We start from the raw sequence: 13,803 nt of genomic DNA, 5'->3' as shown, positions 1-13,803 counted from the left end.
TCTCTCTCTGTCTCTCTCTCTGTCGCTCTCTCTGTCTCTCTCTGTCGCTCTCTCTGTCTCTCTCTCTGTCGCGCTCTCTCTCTCTGTCTCTCTCTGTCGCTCTCTCTCTCTCTCGCGCTCTCTCTCTGTCGCTCTCTCTCTCTGTCTCTCTCTGTCTGTCGCTCTCTCTCTGTCTCTCTCTCTGTCGCGCTCTCTCTCTCTCTCTGTCGCTCTCTCTGTCGCTCTCTCTGTCGCTCTCTCTGTCGCTCTCTCTCTCTCTCTCTCTGTCTCTCTCTGTCTCTCTCTCTCTCTCTGTCGCTCTCTCTCTCTCTCTGTCGCTCTCTCTCTGTCGGCTCTCTCTCTCTCTGTCGCTCTCTCTCTCTTCTGTCGCTCTCTCTCATTTCCCTTCCTATTGTGTGATGTGGCAGCATAGAGAGATTAGAACGATTCAGAAAATAAATTAGGGGTAAAAATAAATCCCAATGTGTGTTAAATGTTACCGTTGTGGCGTTGCTATTGGATAAGGATAACTTTCAGGAAGTGTTCAGACCCCACTGTCCACATTTTGATATGTTACAGACTCATTCTAAAATTCATCCATCTGACATAAGGAACAAAACTAGTGACTGTAGTTCTATCAGTCTCTTTCTGAGTGTGACCAGACACACAGTTACACACAGTTACCCAGAAATCTAGGAGAAAATTGATTGAGTTGTTTACAGTACTTAGGATAAAAAATAATTCTTACCTTACTGTCTAGGTTTTTAAGTCAGTTATCACTGTTGTGTGTGTATGTATACATATATTTGTTCTTTACTGACTTGTCTAGTTTAAATAAAAATAAATATTTATATATATTTATTTATATATTTACTTATATATATATTTACTTATATATATATATATTTATTTATATATATTTATTTTTATTTAAACTAGACAAGTCATTAAAGAACAAATTCTTATTTACAATGACGACCTACACCGGCCAAACGCGGACAACTGGGCCAATTGTGTATCGCCCTTATGGGACTCCCTTATCACGGCCGGTTGTGATACAGCCAGGAATCGAACCAGGGTCTGTAGACCGCTGCGTCACTCGGTAGGCCTCCTATATGATTTTATAGTTTTCTGATAGTGTGATTCTGTCGTCCTGGGCTGAACATCCGCTGTGTTTGATGTCTGCTTTTGACTCCCATGTTCTCGGGCTCGACTAACACCCCACTACGGTAATTGAACAAACAACGCTTACCTATTCATCCCGCTGTCACACAATCAATCCCTCACAACATCGAGTTGTAAAATCTTTAGCTCATCGGCTGCAAAGGTGTGAGGCGTCTGACAGACTCACGGGGAGGAACATAGGACTGCTGTGTGGGGGGGTCGGACTGCTGTGTGGGGGGGTAGGACTGCTGTGGGGGGGGGTCGGACTGCTGTGGGGGGGTCGGACTGCTGGGGGGGTCGGACTGCTGTGGGGGGATAGGACTGCTGTGGGGGGGTAGGACTGCTGTGGGGGGTAGGACTGCTGTGGGGGGGGGGTAGGACTGCTGTGGGGGGGTAGGACTGCTGTGTGGGGGGTAGGACTGCTGTGGGGGGGGGGTAGGACTGCTGTGGGGGTAGGACTGCTGTGGGGGGGGGTAGGACTGCTGTGGGGGGGGACTGCTGTGTGGGGGGGGTGGGGGGTAGGACTGCTGTGGGGGGGGACTGCTGTGGGGGGATAGGACTGCTGTGGGGGGTAGGACTGCTGTGGGGGGGTAGGACTGCTGTGGGGGGTAGGACTGCTGTGGGGGGTAGGACTGCTGTGGGGGGTAGGACTGCTGTGGGGGGGGGTGGGACTGCTGTGGGGGGGGGTAGGACTGCTGTGGGGGGTCGGACTGCTGGGGGGGGGGCTGTGGGGGTAGGACTGCTGTGGGGGATAGGACTGCTGTGGGGGGTAGGGGGGGTAGGACTGCTGTGTGGGGGGGGTAGGACTGCTGTGGGGGGGGTGTGGGGGATAGGACTGCTGTGGGGGGGGTAGGACTGCTGTGGGGGGGTCGGACTGCTGTGGGGGGGGTAGGACTGCTGTGGGGGGGTAGGACTGCTGTGGGGGGTAGGACTGCTGTGTGGGGGTAGGACTGCTGGGGGGGGTCGGACTGCTGTGGGGGGATCGGACTGCTGTGGGGGGGTCGGACTGCTGTGGGGGTAGGACTGCTGTGGGGGGGTCGGACTGCTGTGGGGGATAGGACTGCTGTGGGGGGACTGGTGGGGGGACTGCTGTGTGGGGGGTAGGACTGCTGTGGGGGATAGGACTGCTGTGGGGGGGTAGGACTGCTGTGGGGGATAGGACTGCTGGGGGGTCGGACTGCTGTGGGGGTAGGACTGCTGTGTGGGGGATAGGACTGCTGTGGGGGGGGTAGGACTGCTGTGGGGGGTAGGACTGCTGTGGGGGGGGGTAGGACTGCTGTGGGGGGGTAGGACTGCTGTGGGGGGATAGGACTGCTGTGGGGGGGTAGGACTGCTGTGGGGGGATAGGACTGCTGTGTGGGGGGATAGGACTGCTGTGGGGGTAGGACTGCTGTGGGGGATAGGACTGCTGTGGGGGGGGGGTCGGACTGCTGTGGGGGTCGGACTGCTGTGGGGGGATAGGACTGCTGTGGGGGGGGGGTCGGACTGCTGTGGGGGGGGACTGCTGTGGGGGGGGTAGGACTGCTGTGGGTGGGGGGTAGGACTGCTGTGGGTCGGACTGCTGTGGGGGGTGGTCGGACTGCTGTGGGGGGGGTAGGACTGCTGTGGGGGGGCAGGACTGCTGTGGGGGTAGGACTGCTGTGGGGGGGGGATAGGACTGCTGTGGGGGGATAGGACTGCTGTGGGGGGATAGGACTGCTGTGGGGGGTAGGACTGCTGTGGGGGTAGGACTGCTGTGGGGGTAGGACTGCTGGGGGCCAGACTGCTGGGCCTGTGTGGGGGGTAGGACTGCTGTGGGGGTAGGACTGCCTGTGTGGGGGTAGGACTGCTGTGTGTGGGGGTCGGACTGCTGTCCTCTCCTCCCTGTGGGGGGGTAGGACTGCTGTGGGGGGATAGGACTGCTGTCCTCCCCTAGGACTGCTCCTCTCTGGGGGGGGGTCGGACTCCTGTGGGGATAGGACTCCCTGTGGGGGGTCGGACTGCTGTCTCTCCCTCGGACTGCTGTGTGGGGGGACTGCTGTGGGGGGTAGGACTGCTGTGTGGGGGTCGGACTGCTGTGGGGGTCGGACTGCTGTGGGGGGATCTCCTCCTGACTGTGGGGGGGTAGGACTGCTGTCCCCCTCTAGGACTGCTGTGGGGGGGGGTCGGACTGCTGTGTGGGGGGGTCGGACTGCTGTGGGGGGTCTCGGACTGCTCCCCCACTCTCATCCCCCACTAGGAGGTGGGGGGTCTCTCCTCCATCCCCCACTCTCATCCCCCACTCCATCCCCACTCTCCTCCCCCCTCCCTGTCCCTCCTCCCCTCCCCCACTCTCTCCTCCCTCCCCCCTGTCTCTCCCCCCCTCTCCTCTCATCCCCTCCCATCCCTGTCTCTCCCCCCTCCATCCCCCTCTCTCCCCCCTCCCATCCCCCACTCTCATCCCCCTCCCATCCCCTCTCTCATCCCCTCCCTGTCTCTCATCCCCCTCTCTCCCTGTCTCTCTCCCCCCTCCATCCCCTGTCTCTCCTCCTCCCCCCTCTCCCTGTCTCTCCTCCCCCCTCTCCATCCCCCACTCTCTCCCCCCCTCTCTCCCCCCCCTGTCTCATCCCCCTCTCCATCCCCCGTCTCTCCCCCCTCTCATCCCCCTCTCTCATCCCGTCTCTCATCCCCCTCTCTCATCCCCGTCTCTCCTCCCCCACTCTCATCCCCCCTCTCATCCCCCTCTCATCCCCCCTCCCATCCCCCACTCTCATCCCCACTCTCATCCCCCCTCTCATCCCCCCTCCATCCCCCTCTCTCCCCCCCTCTCATCCCCCTCTCTCCCCCCTCCCCCCCCCCTCTCTCATCCCCCTCTCTCCCCCCCCTCCCCGTCTCTCATCCCCCTCCCCCCCCCTCCTCATCCCCCGCCTCTCCTCCCTCTCCATCCCCCCTCTCATCCCCCTCCCATCCCCCCCTCTCATCCCCCCCTCTCATCCCCCCTCCCCCACTCTCATCCCCCACTCTCATCCCCCTCCCCACTCTCCTCCCCCCCTCATCCCCCACTCTCATCCCCCTCTCTCATCCCCCTCTCCTCCCCCCCCATCCCCCCTCTCATCCCCCCTCTCATCCCCCCTCTCATTCCCCACCTCATCCCCTCCCTCTCCTCCTCCCCATCCCCCCTCTCATCCCCCTCCATCCCCCACTCTCATCCCCCCTCTCATCCCCGTCTCTCATCCCCCCCCATCCCCGTCTCTCATCCCCCCTCTCATCCCCCTCTCTCATCCCCGTCTCTCATCCCCCCTCTCATCCCCCCCTCCCCCCTCTCCATCCCCCACTCTCATCCCCCCCTCTCATCCCCCCCCATCCCCCTCTCTCATCCCCCTCTCTCATCCCCCTCTCTCATCCCCCTCTCTCATCCCCCTCTCTCATCCCCCTCTCTCATCCCCCACTCTCATCCCCCACTCTCATCCCCCTCTCTCATCCCCCTCTCTCATCCCCCCTCTCATCCCCCCTCTCATCCCTCCTCATCCCTCCTCATCCCCCACTCTCATCCCCCCCCATCCCCCACTCTCATCCCCCTCCTCATCCCCCACTCTCATCCCCCTCCCTCCCCCCACTCTCATCCCCCACTCTCATCCCCCACTCTCCCCCCTCCTCCCCGTCTCATCCCCCCCCATCTCCCTCTCATCCCCCCTCCCATCCCCCCCTCTCTCCCCCCTCTCATCCCCCTCTCTCATCCCCCCCTCATCCCCCTCTCTCATCCCCCTCCCATCCCCCACTCTCTCCCCCCCTCATCCCCCTCTCTCATCCCCCCCCTCCCCGTCTCATCCCCCCCATCCCCACTCTCATCCCCCCTCTCATCCCCACTCTCATCCCCCACTCCATCTCCCCCGTCTCTCATCCCCTCCCCGTCTCTCATCTCCTCCCTGTCTCTCATCCCTCCCTGTCTCTCATCCCCCTCCCATCTCCTCCCTGTCTCTCATCTCCTCCCTGTCTCTCATCTCCTCCCTGTCTCTCATCTCCTCCCCGTCTCTCATCTCCTCCCCGTCTCTCATCTCCTCCATGTCTCTGCTCTCCCCTCCCTCCCCCTCCCTCCTCCCCTCCCCTCTCCCTCCCCCTCCCCGTCTCCCCATCCCCCTCCCCCGTCTCCTCATCTCCTCCCCGTCTCTCCTCTCCTCCCCGTCTCTCTCCCCCGTCTCTCCTCCCCTCCCCTCCCCTCTCTCCTGCCCGTCTCTCCTCCCCGTCTCTCCTGCCCGTCTCTCCTCCCCGTCTCTCCTCCCCGTCTCTCCTCTCCTCCCCGTCTCTCCTCTCCTCCCCGTCTCTCCTCCCTGTCTCTCCTCCCTGTATGTATTACAGCAGAACTCATCAGTTACTAATGGGTATACAGGCAATCCTTCCTCCTCTGTTGTTGTCGTCCAGAGAGAGAAGAGGATGGTCAGAGAGGAGAGGTCTCTGTTATCAATGCTCTCTTCTATGTTTCCCCAGGTCCCTTGACACCTGACTGGGGAAACAAGGTGGTCAGCTCTTTAAATGGTTTTTCTGTGGCTCACTGATTCCTGAAATAGACAGATTGATCAGATTTGCAACGGAGTGTGACCTGTAAGATCCTAGACCATTTCTACCTCCTACCTAACCTTGCGTCGCAGACATGTATTTTGAGAAAAAAAAAACACATGGAACCCTGAACTAAGTGATATAGGAGGTTGTCAGTATTTGTATTGTTTTGTGGGACGGTCAAGTGTTTAAAACCCTTACATCCTGGAATATGATCTCAACGTCATGACCACCAGACTGTTTCTCTCCAGACTTGGCATCTCGATTTTGTCTTCTGTTTTTGGGGATAATTTCTTCAGTCTGGGTTCCTATCTGTCTTTGCCCCAGTATGGACGTGAAATGGGATTTTCCCAAAGGGGATGAAATTAAACGATTAGAATTTAAAAGTTTCTCACATTTTTGGGGAAGTTTATTTATCTCTGTGAGTGGCTTGATGATCTAGCCCTAATCCTAATCTAGCCCTAATCTAATCCTAATCTCGCCCTAATCTAATCCTAATCTAGCCCTAATCTAATCCTAATCTAATCCTAATCTAGCCCTAATCTAATCCTAATCTAGCCCTAATCTAATCCTAATCCTCAAATTTTTGGGGAAGTTTATTTCGCTCTGTGAGTGGCTTGATGAGCTAGCCTTTATCTAATCCTAATCTAGCCCGAATCTAATCCTAATCTAGCCCTAATCTAATCCTAATCTAATCCTAATCTAATCCTAATCTAGCCCTAATCTAATCCTAATCCTCAAATTTTTGGGGAAGTTTATTTCGCTCTGTGAGTGGCTTAATGAGCTAGCCTTTATCTAATCCTAATCTAGCCTGAATCTAATCCTAATCTAGCCCTAATCTAGCCCTAATCTAATCCTAATCTAGCCCTAATCCTAATCTAGCCCTAATCTAATCCTAATCTAGCCCTAATCTAATCCTAATCCTCAAATTTTTGGGGAAGTTTATTTCGCTCTGTGAGTGGCTTGATGAGCTAGCCTTTATCTAATCCTAATCTCGCCTGAATCTAGTCCTAATCTAGCCCTAATCCTAATCTAGCCCTAATCTAATCCTAATCTAGCCCTAATCCTAATCTAGTCCTAATCCTAATCTAGCCCTAATCTAATCCTAATCTCGCCTGAATCTAGTCCAAATTCCCAACATGTTCGTATGGCAGACACACGCGCGCAGACACACATGCGCGCGCGCGCGGACACACGCGCGCGCAGACTCACACCAACACGCAGACGCACACCAACACGCAGACGCACACGCGCGCAGACGCACAGACGCACACGCGCAGACACACGCGCAGACACACACACACACACACGCGCAGACACACACGCACACACACACAGGCGCAGACACACACACACACACGCGCAGACACACACACACACGCACAGACACACACACACGCACAGACACAGACACACACACACGCACAGACACAGACACACACACGCACAGACACACACGGCCAGTTTATATGTCTTGGGTTATAGTTGATTATGTATCAGGTAAAGGTGTTGTAGGACTCAGCAGGTGTGACCACAGGGTTATAGGTAATTATGTATCAGGTAAAGGTGTTGTAGGACTCAGCAGGTGTGACCACAGGGTTATAGGTAATTATGTATCAGGTAAAGGTGTTGTAGGACTCAGCAGGTGTGACCACAGGGTTATAGGTAATTATGTATCAGGTAAAGGAGTTGTAGGACTCAGCAGGTGTGACCACAGGGTTATAGGTAATTATGTATCAGGTAAAGGTGTTGTAGGACTCAGCAGGTGTGACCACAGGGTTGTTATATTTGATTATGTATCAGGTAAAGGTGTTGTAGGCCACCTCTACAGTGATCTGCAGGACGTGTGTTCTACTGACCAGCAGACTGACCCAGGGGCGTCACAGAGGAGAGAGCAGCGTTATCCTGTCAAGCTGTTGCAGTGCACCCTGGGTACTCTGCTGATGGTCATTGAAATCAAATAGTAGTTTTCTACCCTCCCAAATCTAAACCAACACAGTTCAGAAAACACCTGCTACCCAGTCAGATTTCAGAAAATGGGGAAATGGCGTTTGACTCGAGAGAAAATCAATATGCTGGGAGACGCAGTAAACAGCAGCTAAATAATTAAATGGAAAATATGTGTACAGTTGGATAAGAGCAGAAAACACTACGCACACACACACACACACACACACACACACACACACACACACCATGCACGCGCACGCACACACACACACACACCATGCACACACGCACACACACCACACACACACCACGCACGCACGCACACACACAGGTGGATATTATACATTTACCAAAACATCTGTTTTTAGGAGCAGCAGATCAATAAGGGAGACCGGTATACTTCCAGACTTCAGAAGTCAACAGATTTTATATTGACAGAAGTCAACAGACTTTGTAGGTAATACAAAATACCGGTCTCACACCCAGTATTTAGAGAGAGATTATAGGAACAGTATTTAGAGAGAGATTATAGGAACAGTATTAAGAGAGATTATAGGAACAGTATTTAGAGAGAGATTATAGGAACAGTATTAAGAGAGATTATAGGAACAGTATTTAGAGAGATTATAGGAACAGTATTGAGAGAGATTAGAGGAACAGTATTAAGAGAGATTATAGGAACAGTATTTAGAGAGAGATTATAGGAACAGTATTTAGAGAGAGATTATAGGAACAGTATTTAGAGAGAGATTATAGGAACAGTATTAAGAGAGAGATTATAGGAACAGTATTAAGAGAGATTATAGTAACAGTATTTAGAGAGAGATTATAGGAACAGTATTTAGAGAGAGATTATAGGAACAGTATTGAGAGAGATTATAATAACAGTATTTAAAGAGATTATAGGAACAGTATTTAGAGAGAGATTATAGGAACAGTATTTAGAGAGAGATTATAGGAACAGTATTGAGAGAGATTAGAGGAACAGTATTTAGAGAGATTATAGGAACAGTATTTAGAGAGATTATAGGAACAGCATTTAGAGAGATTATAGGAACAGTATTTAGAGAGATTATAGGAACCGTATTTAGAGAGATTATAGTAACAGCATTTAGAGAGATTATAGGAACAGTATTTAGAGATTATAGGAACAGTATTTAGAGAGAGATTATAGGAACAGTATTTAGAGAGAGATTATAGGAACAGTATTTAGAGATAGATTATAGGAACAGTATTTAGAGAGAGATTATAGGAACAGTATTTAGAGAGAGATTATAGGAACAGTATTTAGAGAGATTATAGGAACAGTATTTAGAGAGAGATTATAGGAACAGTATTTAGAGAGAGATTATAATAACAGTATTTAGAGAGAGATTATAGGAACAGTATTTAGAGAGAGATTATAGGAACAGTATTTAGAGAGAGATTATAGGAACAGTATTTAGAGAGAGATTATAGGAACAGTATTTAGAGAGAGATTATAGGAACAGTATTTAGAGAGAGATTATAGGAACAGTATTTAGAGAGAGATTATAGGAACAGTATTTAGAGAGAGATTATAGGAACAGTATTTAGAGAGAGATTATAGGAACAGTATTTAGAGAGATTATAGGAACAGTATTTAGAGAGAGATTATAGGAACAGTATTTAGAGAGATTATAGGAACAGTATTTAGAGAGAGATTATAGGAACAGTATTTAGAGAGAGATTATAGGAACAGTATTTAGAGAGAGATTATAGGAACATTACACCATAAAGTGCTACATCACTTTATTTGCAAGGAAACTGTGCTACTTTAGTCAATGATGTGTCTCTGTGAACACTCCGTGATTTAAAGCAATCAATCACAAGCGGCAAGGATTTTTATTTTTTCAATCGGGTCTGATTTGTACTCTGGGTCTGCTGTGATGTAGCTGTAGACTCTTACTATTGTGTGTTCATGGACGGAAAAAATACAGATTTTTGTTTTGTTTTGGGGGGTGGAGGGGTGGGGGGGCCTGAAGTGTCATGGTGACGGGGAGTAAATCCCTCCGCTCCCAGATGGAGATTAACCCTCTACCTGGGGAGAACCCCTGATTCTTGTCCTCTCCTCGTCTCAGAGAGCTGGTCACGCTGCTCCCAAAGCCCCTCACTCTCTCCCTCACAGGGGCCCAGGCTGTGCTAGTGGCTGAACTGAAGAGGCGTTATGTGGTGGCTGAAAAGATTTGTGTCTGTACACAGCTTGACTCTACCACAGTTTAACTCTACCACAGCTTGACTCTACCACAGCTTGACTCTACCACAGCTTGACTCTACCACAGCTTAACTCTACCACAGCTTGACTCTACCACAGCTTGACTCTACCACAGCTACCACAGCTTGACTCTACCACAGCTTGACTCTACCACAGCTTGACTCTACCACAGCTTGACTCCACCACAGCTTGACTCCACCACAGCTTAACTCTACCACAGCTTAACTCTACCACAGCTTGACTCTACCACAGCTTGACTCTACCACAGCTTGACTCTACCACAGCTTGACTCTACCACAGCTTGACTCTACCACAGCTTGACTCTACCACAGCTTGACTCTACCACAGCTTGACTCTACCACAGCTTAACTCTACCACAGCTTAACTCTACCAGCCCCAGCTGATAGCCCTGGAGAGGAGAGGGGAGATGGAGAGATGGGAGGGGGTGATAGAGGAGGGGGTGATAGAGGAGAGAGGGGGATAGAGGAGAGGGGACAGAGGAGAATGTAGAGGGGATAGAGGAGAGGGTAGAGGGGATAGAGGAGGGTAGAGGGGATAGAGGAGAGGAGAGATGGGAGGGGGTGATAAGAGGAGGGGGTGATAGGAGGGGGGTGATAGAGGAGAGAGGGGGATAGAGAGAGAGGGTAGAGGGGATAGAGGAGAGGGTAGATGGATAGATGTGAGGGGGCAATAAGAGGAGGGGGTGGGGCGATAGAGGAGAGGAGGGGACAGAGGAGAGGGTAGATAGAGGAGAGGGTAGAGGAGACAGAGGAGATAGTTGAGAGGGGATTTATTTTAGATTTTTTTTTTACCATTATTTAACTAGGCAAGTCAGTTAAAGAACAAATTCTTATTTTCAATGATGGCCTAGGAACTGTGGGTTAACTGCCTGTTCAGGGGCAGAACGACAGATTTGTACCTTGTCAGCTCAGGGATTCAAGCCAACAACCTTTTGGTTACTGACCCAATGAGGAGAGGAGATGTGTCCCACTTTCTGGTCTGCTGTGCTGTGTGGACAAGTGATGTGAGTGGCTGGTGTCTGTCACTCTGTTAAGACCTGATTCTAGATCAGCAGATAAGACACCTGGTCTATTTTAACCTATTGGCTGGTAAAGTGGTCACCTCCTGCAGTAAGTTGTACTAAATCAAATCAAATCAAATCGTATTTGTCACATACACATGGTGAGCAGATGTTAATGCGAGGGTAGCGAAATGCTTGTGCTTCTAGTTCCGACAATGCAGTAATAACCAACAAGTAATCTAACTAACGACTCCTAATCTACTGTCTTATACACAGTGTAAGGGGATAAAGAATATGTACATAAGGATATATGAATGAGTGATGGTACAGAGCAGCATAGGCAAGATACAGTAGATGGTATCGAGTACAGTATATACATATGAGATGAGTATGTAAACAAAGTGGCATAGTTAAAGTGGCTAGTGATACATGTATTACATAAGGATGCAGTCGATGATATAGAGTACAGTATATACGTATGCATATGAGATGAATAATGTAGGGTAAGTAACATTATATAAGGTAGCATTGTTTAAAGTGGCTAGTGATATATTTACATCATTTCCCATCAATTCCCATTATTAAAGTGGCTGGAGTTGAGTCAGTGTCAGTGTGTTGGCAGCAGACACTCAATGTTAGTGGTGGCTGTTTAACAGTCTGATGGCCTTGAGATAGAAGCTGTTTTTCAGTCTCTCGGTCCCAGCTTTGATGCACCTGTACTGACCTCGCCTTCTGGATGATAGCGGGGTGAACAGGCAGTGGCTCGGGTGGCAAAATGGAGTCGTGTCCTTGATGATCTTTATGGCCTTCCTGTAACATCGTGTGGTGTAGGTGTCCTGGAGGGCAGGTAGTTTGCCCCCGATGATGCGTTGTGCAGACCTCACTACCCTCTGGAGAGCCTTACGGTTGAGGGCGGAGCAGTTTCCGTACCAGGCGGTGATACAGCCCGCCAGGATGCTCTCGATTGTGCATCTGTAGAAGTTTGTGAGTGCTTTTGGTGACAAGCCGAATTTCTTCAGCCTCCTGAGGTTGAAGAGGCGCTGCTGCGCCTTCTTCACGATGCTGTCTGTGTGAGTGGACCAATTCACTTTGTCTGTGATGTGTATGCCGAGGAACTTAAAACTTGCTACTCTCTCCACTACTGTTCCATCGATGTGGATAGGGGGGTGTTCCCTCTGCTGTTTCCTGAAGTCCACAATCATCTCCTTAGTTTTGTTGACGTTGAGTGTGAGGTTATTTTCCTGACACCACACTCCGAAGGCCCTCACCTCCTCCCTGTGGGCCGTCTCGTCGTTGTTGGTAATCAAGCCTACCACTGTTGTGTCGTCCGCAAACTTGATGATTGAGTTGGAGGCGTGCGTGGCCACGCAGTCGTGGGTGAACAGGGAGTACAGGAGAGGGCTCAGAACGCACCCTTGTGGGGCCCCAGTGTTGAGGATCAGCGGGGAGGATATGTTGTTACCTACCCTCACCACCTGGGGGCGGCCCGTCAGGAAGTCCAGTACCCAGTTGCACAGGGCGGGGTCGAGACCCAGGGTCTCGAGCTTGATGACGAGTTTGGAGGGTACTATGGTGTTGAATGCCGAGCTGTAGTCGATGAACAGCATTCTCACATAGGTATTCCTCTTGTCCAGATGGGTTAGGGCAGTGTGCAGTGTGGTTGAGATTGCATCGTCTGTGGACCTATTTGAGCGGTAAGCAAATTGGAGTGGGTCTAGGGTGTCAGGTAGGGTGGAGGTGATATGGTCCTTGACTAGTCTCTCAAAGCACTTCATGATGACGGAAGTGAGTGCTACGGGGCGGTAGTCGTTTAGCTCAGTTACCTTAGCTTTCTTGGGAACAGGAACGATGGTGGCCCTCTTGAAGCATGTGGGAACAGCAGACTGGTATAGGGATTGATTGAATATGTCCGTAAACACACCAGCCAGCTGGTCTGCGCATGCTCTGAGGGCGCGGCTGGGGATGCCGTCTGGGCCTGCAGCCTTGCGAGGGTTAACACGTTTAAATGTTTTACTCACCTCGGCTGCAGTGAAGGAGAGACCGCATTTTTCCGTTGCAGGCAGTGTCAGTGGCACTGTATTGTCCTCAAAGCGGGCAAAAAAGTTATTTAGTCTGCCTGGGAGCAAGACATCCTGGTCCGTGACTGGGCTGGATTTCTTCCTGTAGTCCGTGATTGACTGTAGACCCTGCCACATGCCTCTTGTGTCTGAGCCGTTGAATTGGGATTCTACTTTGTCTCTGTACTGACGCTTAGCTTGTTTGATAGCCTTACGGAGGGAATAGCTGCATTGTTTGTATTCAGTCATGTTACCAGACACCTTGCCCTGATTGAAAGCAGTGGTTCGCGCTTTCAGTTTCACACGAATGCTGCCATCAATCCAAGGTTTCTGGTTAGGGAATGTTTTAATCGTTCCTATGGGAACGACATCTTCAATGCACGTTTTAATGAACTCGCACACCGAATCAGCGTATTCGTCAATGTTGTTATTTGACGCAATACAAAACATGTCCCAGTCCACGTGATGGAAGCAGTCTTGGAGTGTGGAGTCAGCTTGGTCAGACCAGCGTTGGACAGACCTCAGCGTGGGAGCTTCTTTTTTTAGCTTTTGTCTGTAGGCAGGTATCAGCAAAATGGAGTCGTGGTCAGCTTTTGCGAAAGGGGGGCGGGGCAGGGCCTTATATGCGTCGCGGAAGTTAGAGTAACAGTGATCCAAGGTTTTTCCGCCCCTGGTTGCGCAATCGATATGCTGATAAAATTTAGGGAGTCTTGTTAAAATCCCCAACAACGATGAATGCAGCCTCCGGATAAATGGTTTCCAGTTTGCAAAGAGTTAAATAAAGTTCGTTCAGAGCCATCGATGTGTCTGCTTGGGGGGGGATATATACGGCTGTGATTATAATCGAAGAGAATTCTCTTGGTAGGTAATGCGGTCTACATTTGATT

General features: G+C 51.1%; 1 protein-coding gene across 1 annotated transcript; it reads right to left on the bottom strand.

Annotated features, from left to right (window-relative positions):
- Positions 1–1,291: 1,291 nt before the first annotated feature.
- On the bottom strand, positions 1,292–3,409 carry LOC135517081 (uncharacterized). The gene is made up of 2 exons (XM_064941102.1): positions 3,294–3,409; positions 1,292–3,236 (listed from the first exon to the last, which is right to left on the bottom strand). Exons 1-2 carry the CDS (start codon positions 3,407–3,409, stop codon positions 1,292–1,294), a joined length of 2,061 nt encoding a protein of 686 aa, XP_064797174.1.
- Positions 3,410–13,803: the final 10,394 nt, after the last annotated feature.

This window comes from Oncorhynchus masou, chromosome 28 (genome assembly GCF_036934945.1).
Source record: "Oncorhynchus masou masou isolate Uvic2021 chromosome 28, UVic_Omas_1.1, whole genome shotgun sequence".
Classification (NCBI taxonomy): domain Eukaryota; kingdom Metazoa; phylum Chordata; class Actinopteri; order Salmoniformes; family Salmonidae; genus Oncorhynchus; species Oncorhynchus masou.
The sequence above is the reverse complement of the archived record's forward strand: the minus strand, read 5'-3'. Positions and strand labels throughout refer to the sequence as shown.

Bases quoted from the DNA above. Each gene is read 5' to 3' on its own strand.
- LOC135517081 (XM_064941102.1), bottom strand. From the start codon at position 3,409: ATGGAGTGGGGGATGAGAGTGGGGGATGGAGGAGAGACCCCCCACCTC. The intron at 3,237-3,293 runs GTCCGACCCCCC...ACCCCCCCACAG, and splicing joins TCCGACCCCCCCACACAGCA to TCAGGAGGAGATCCCCCCAC.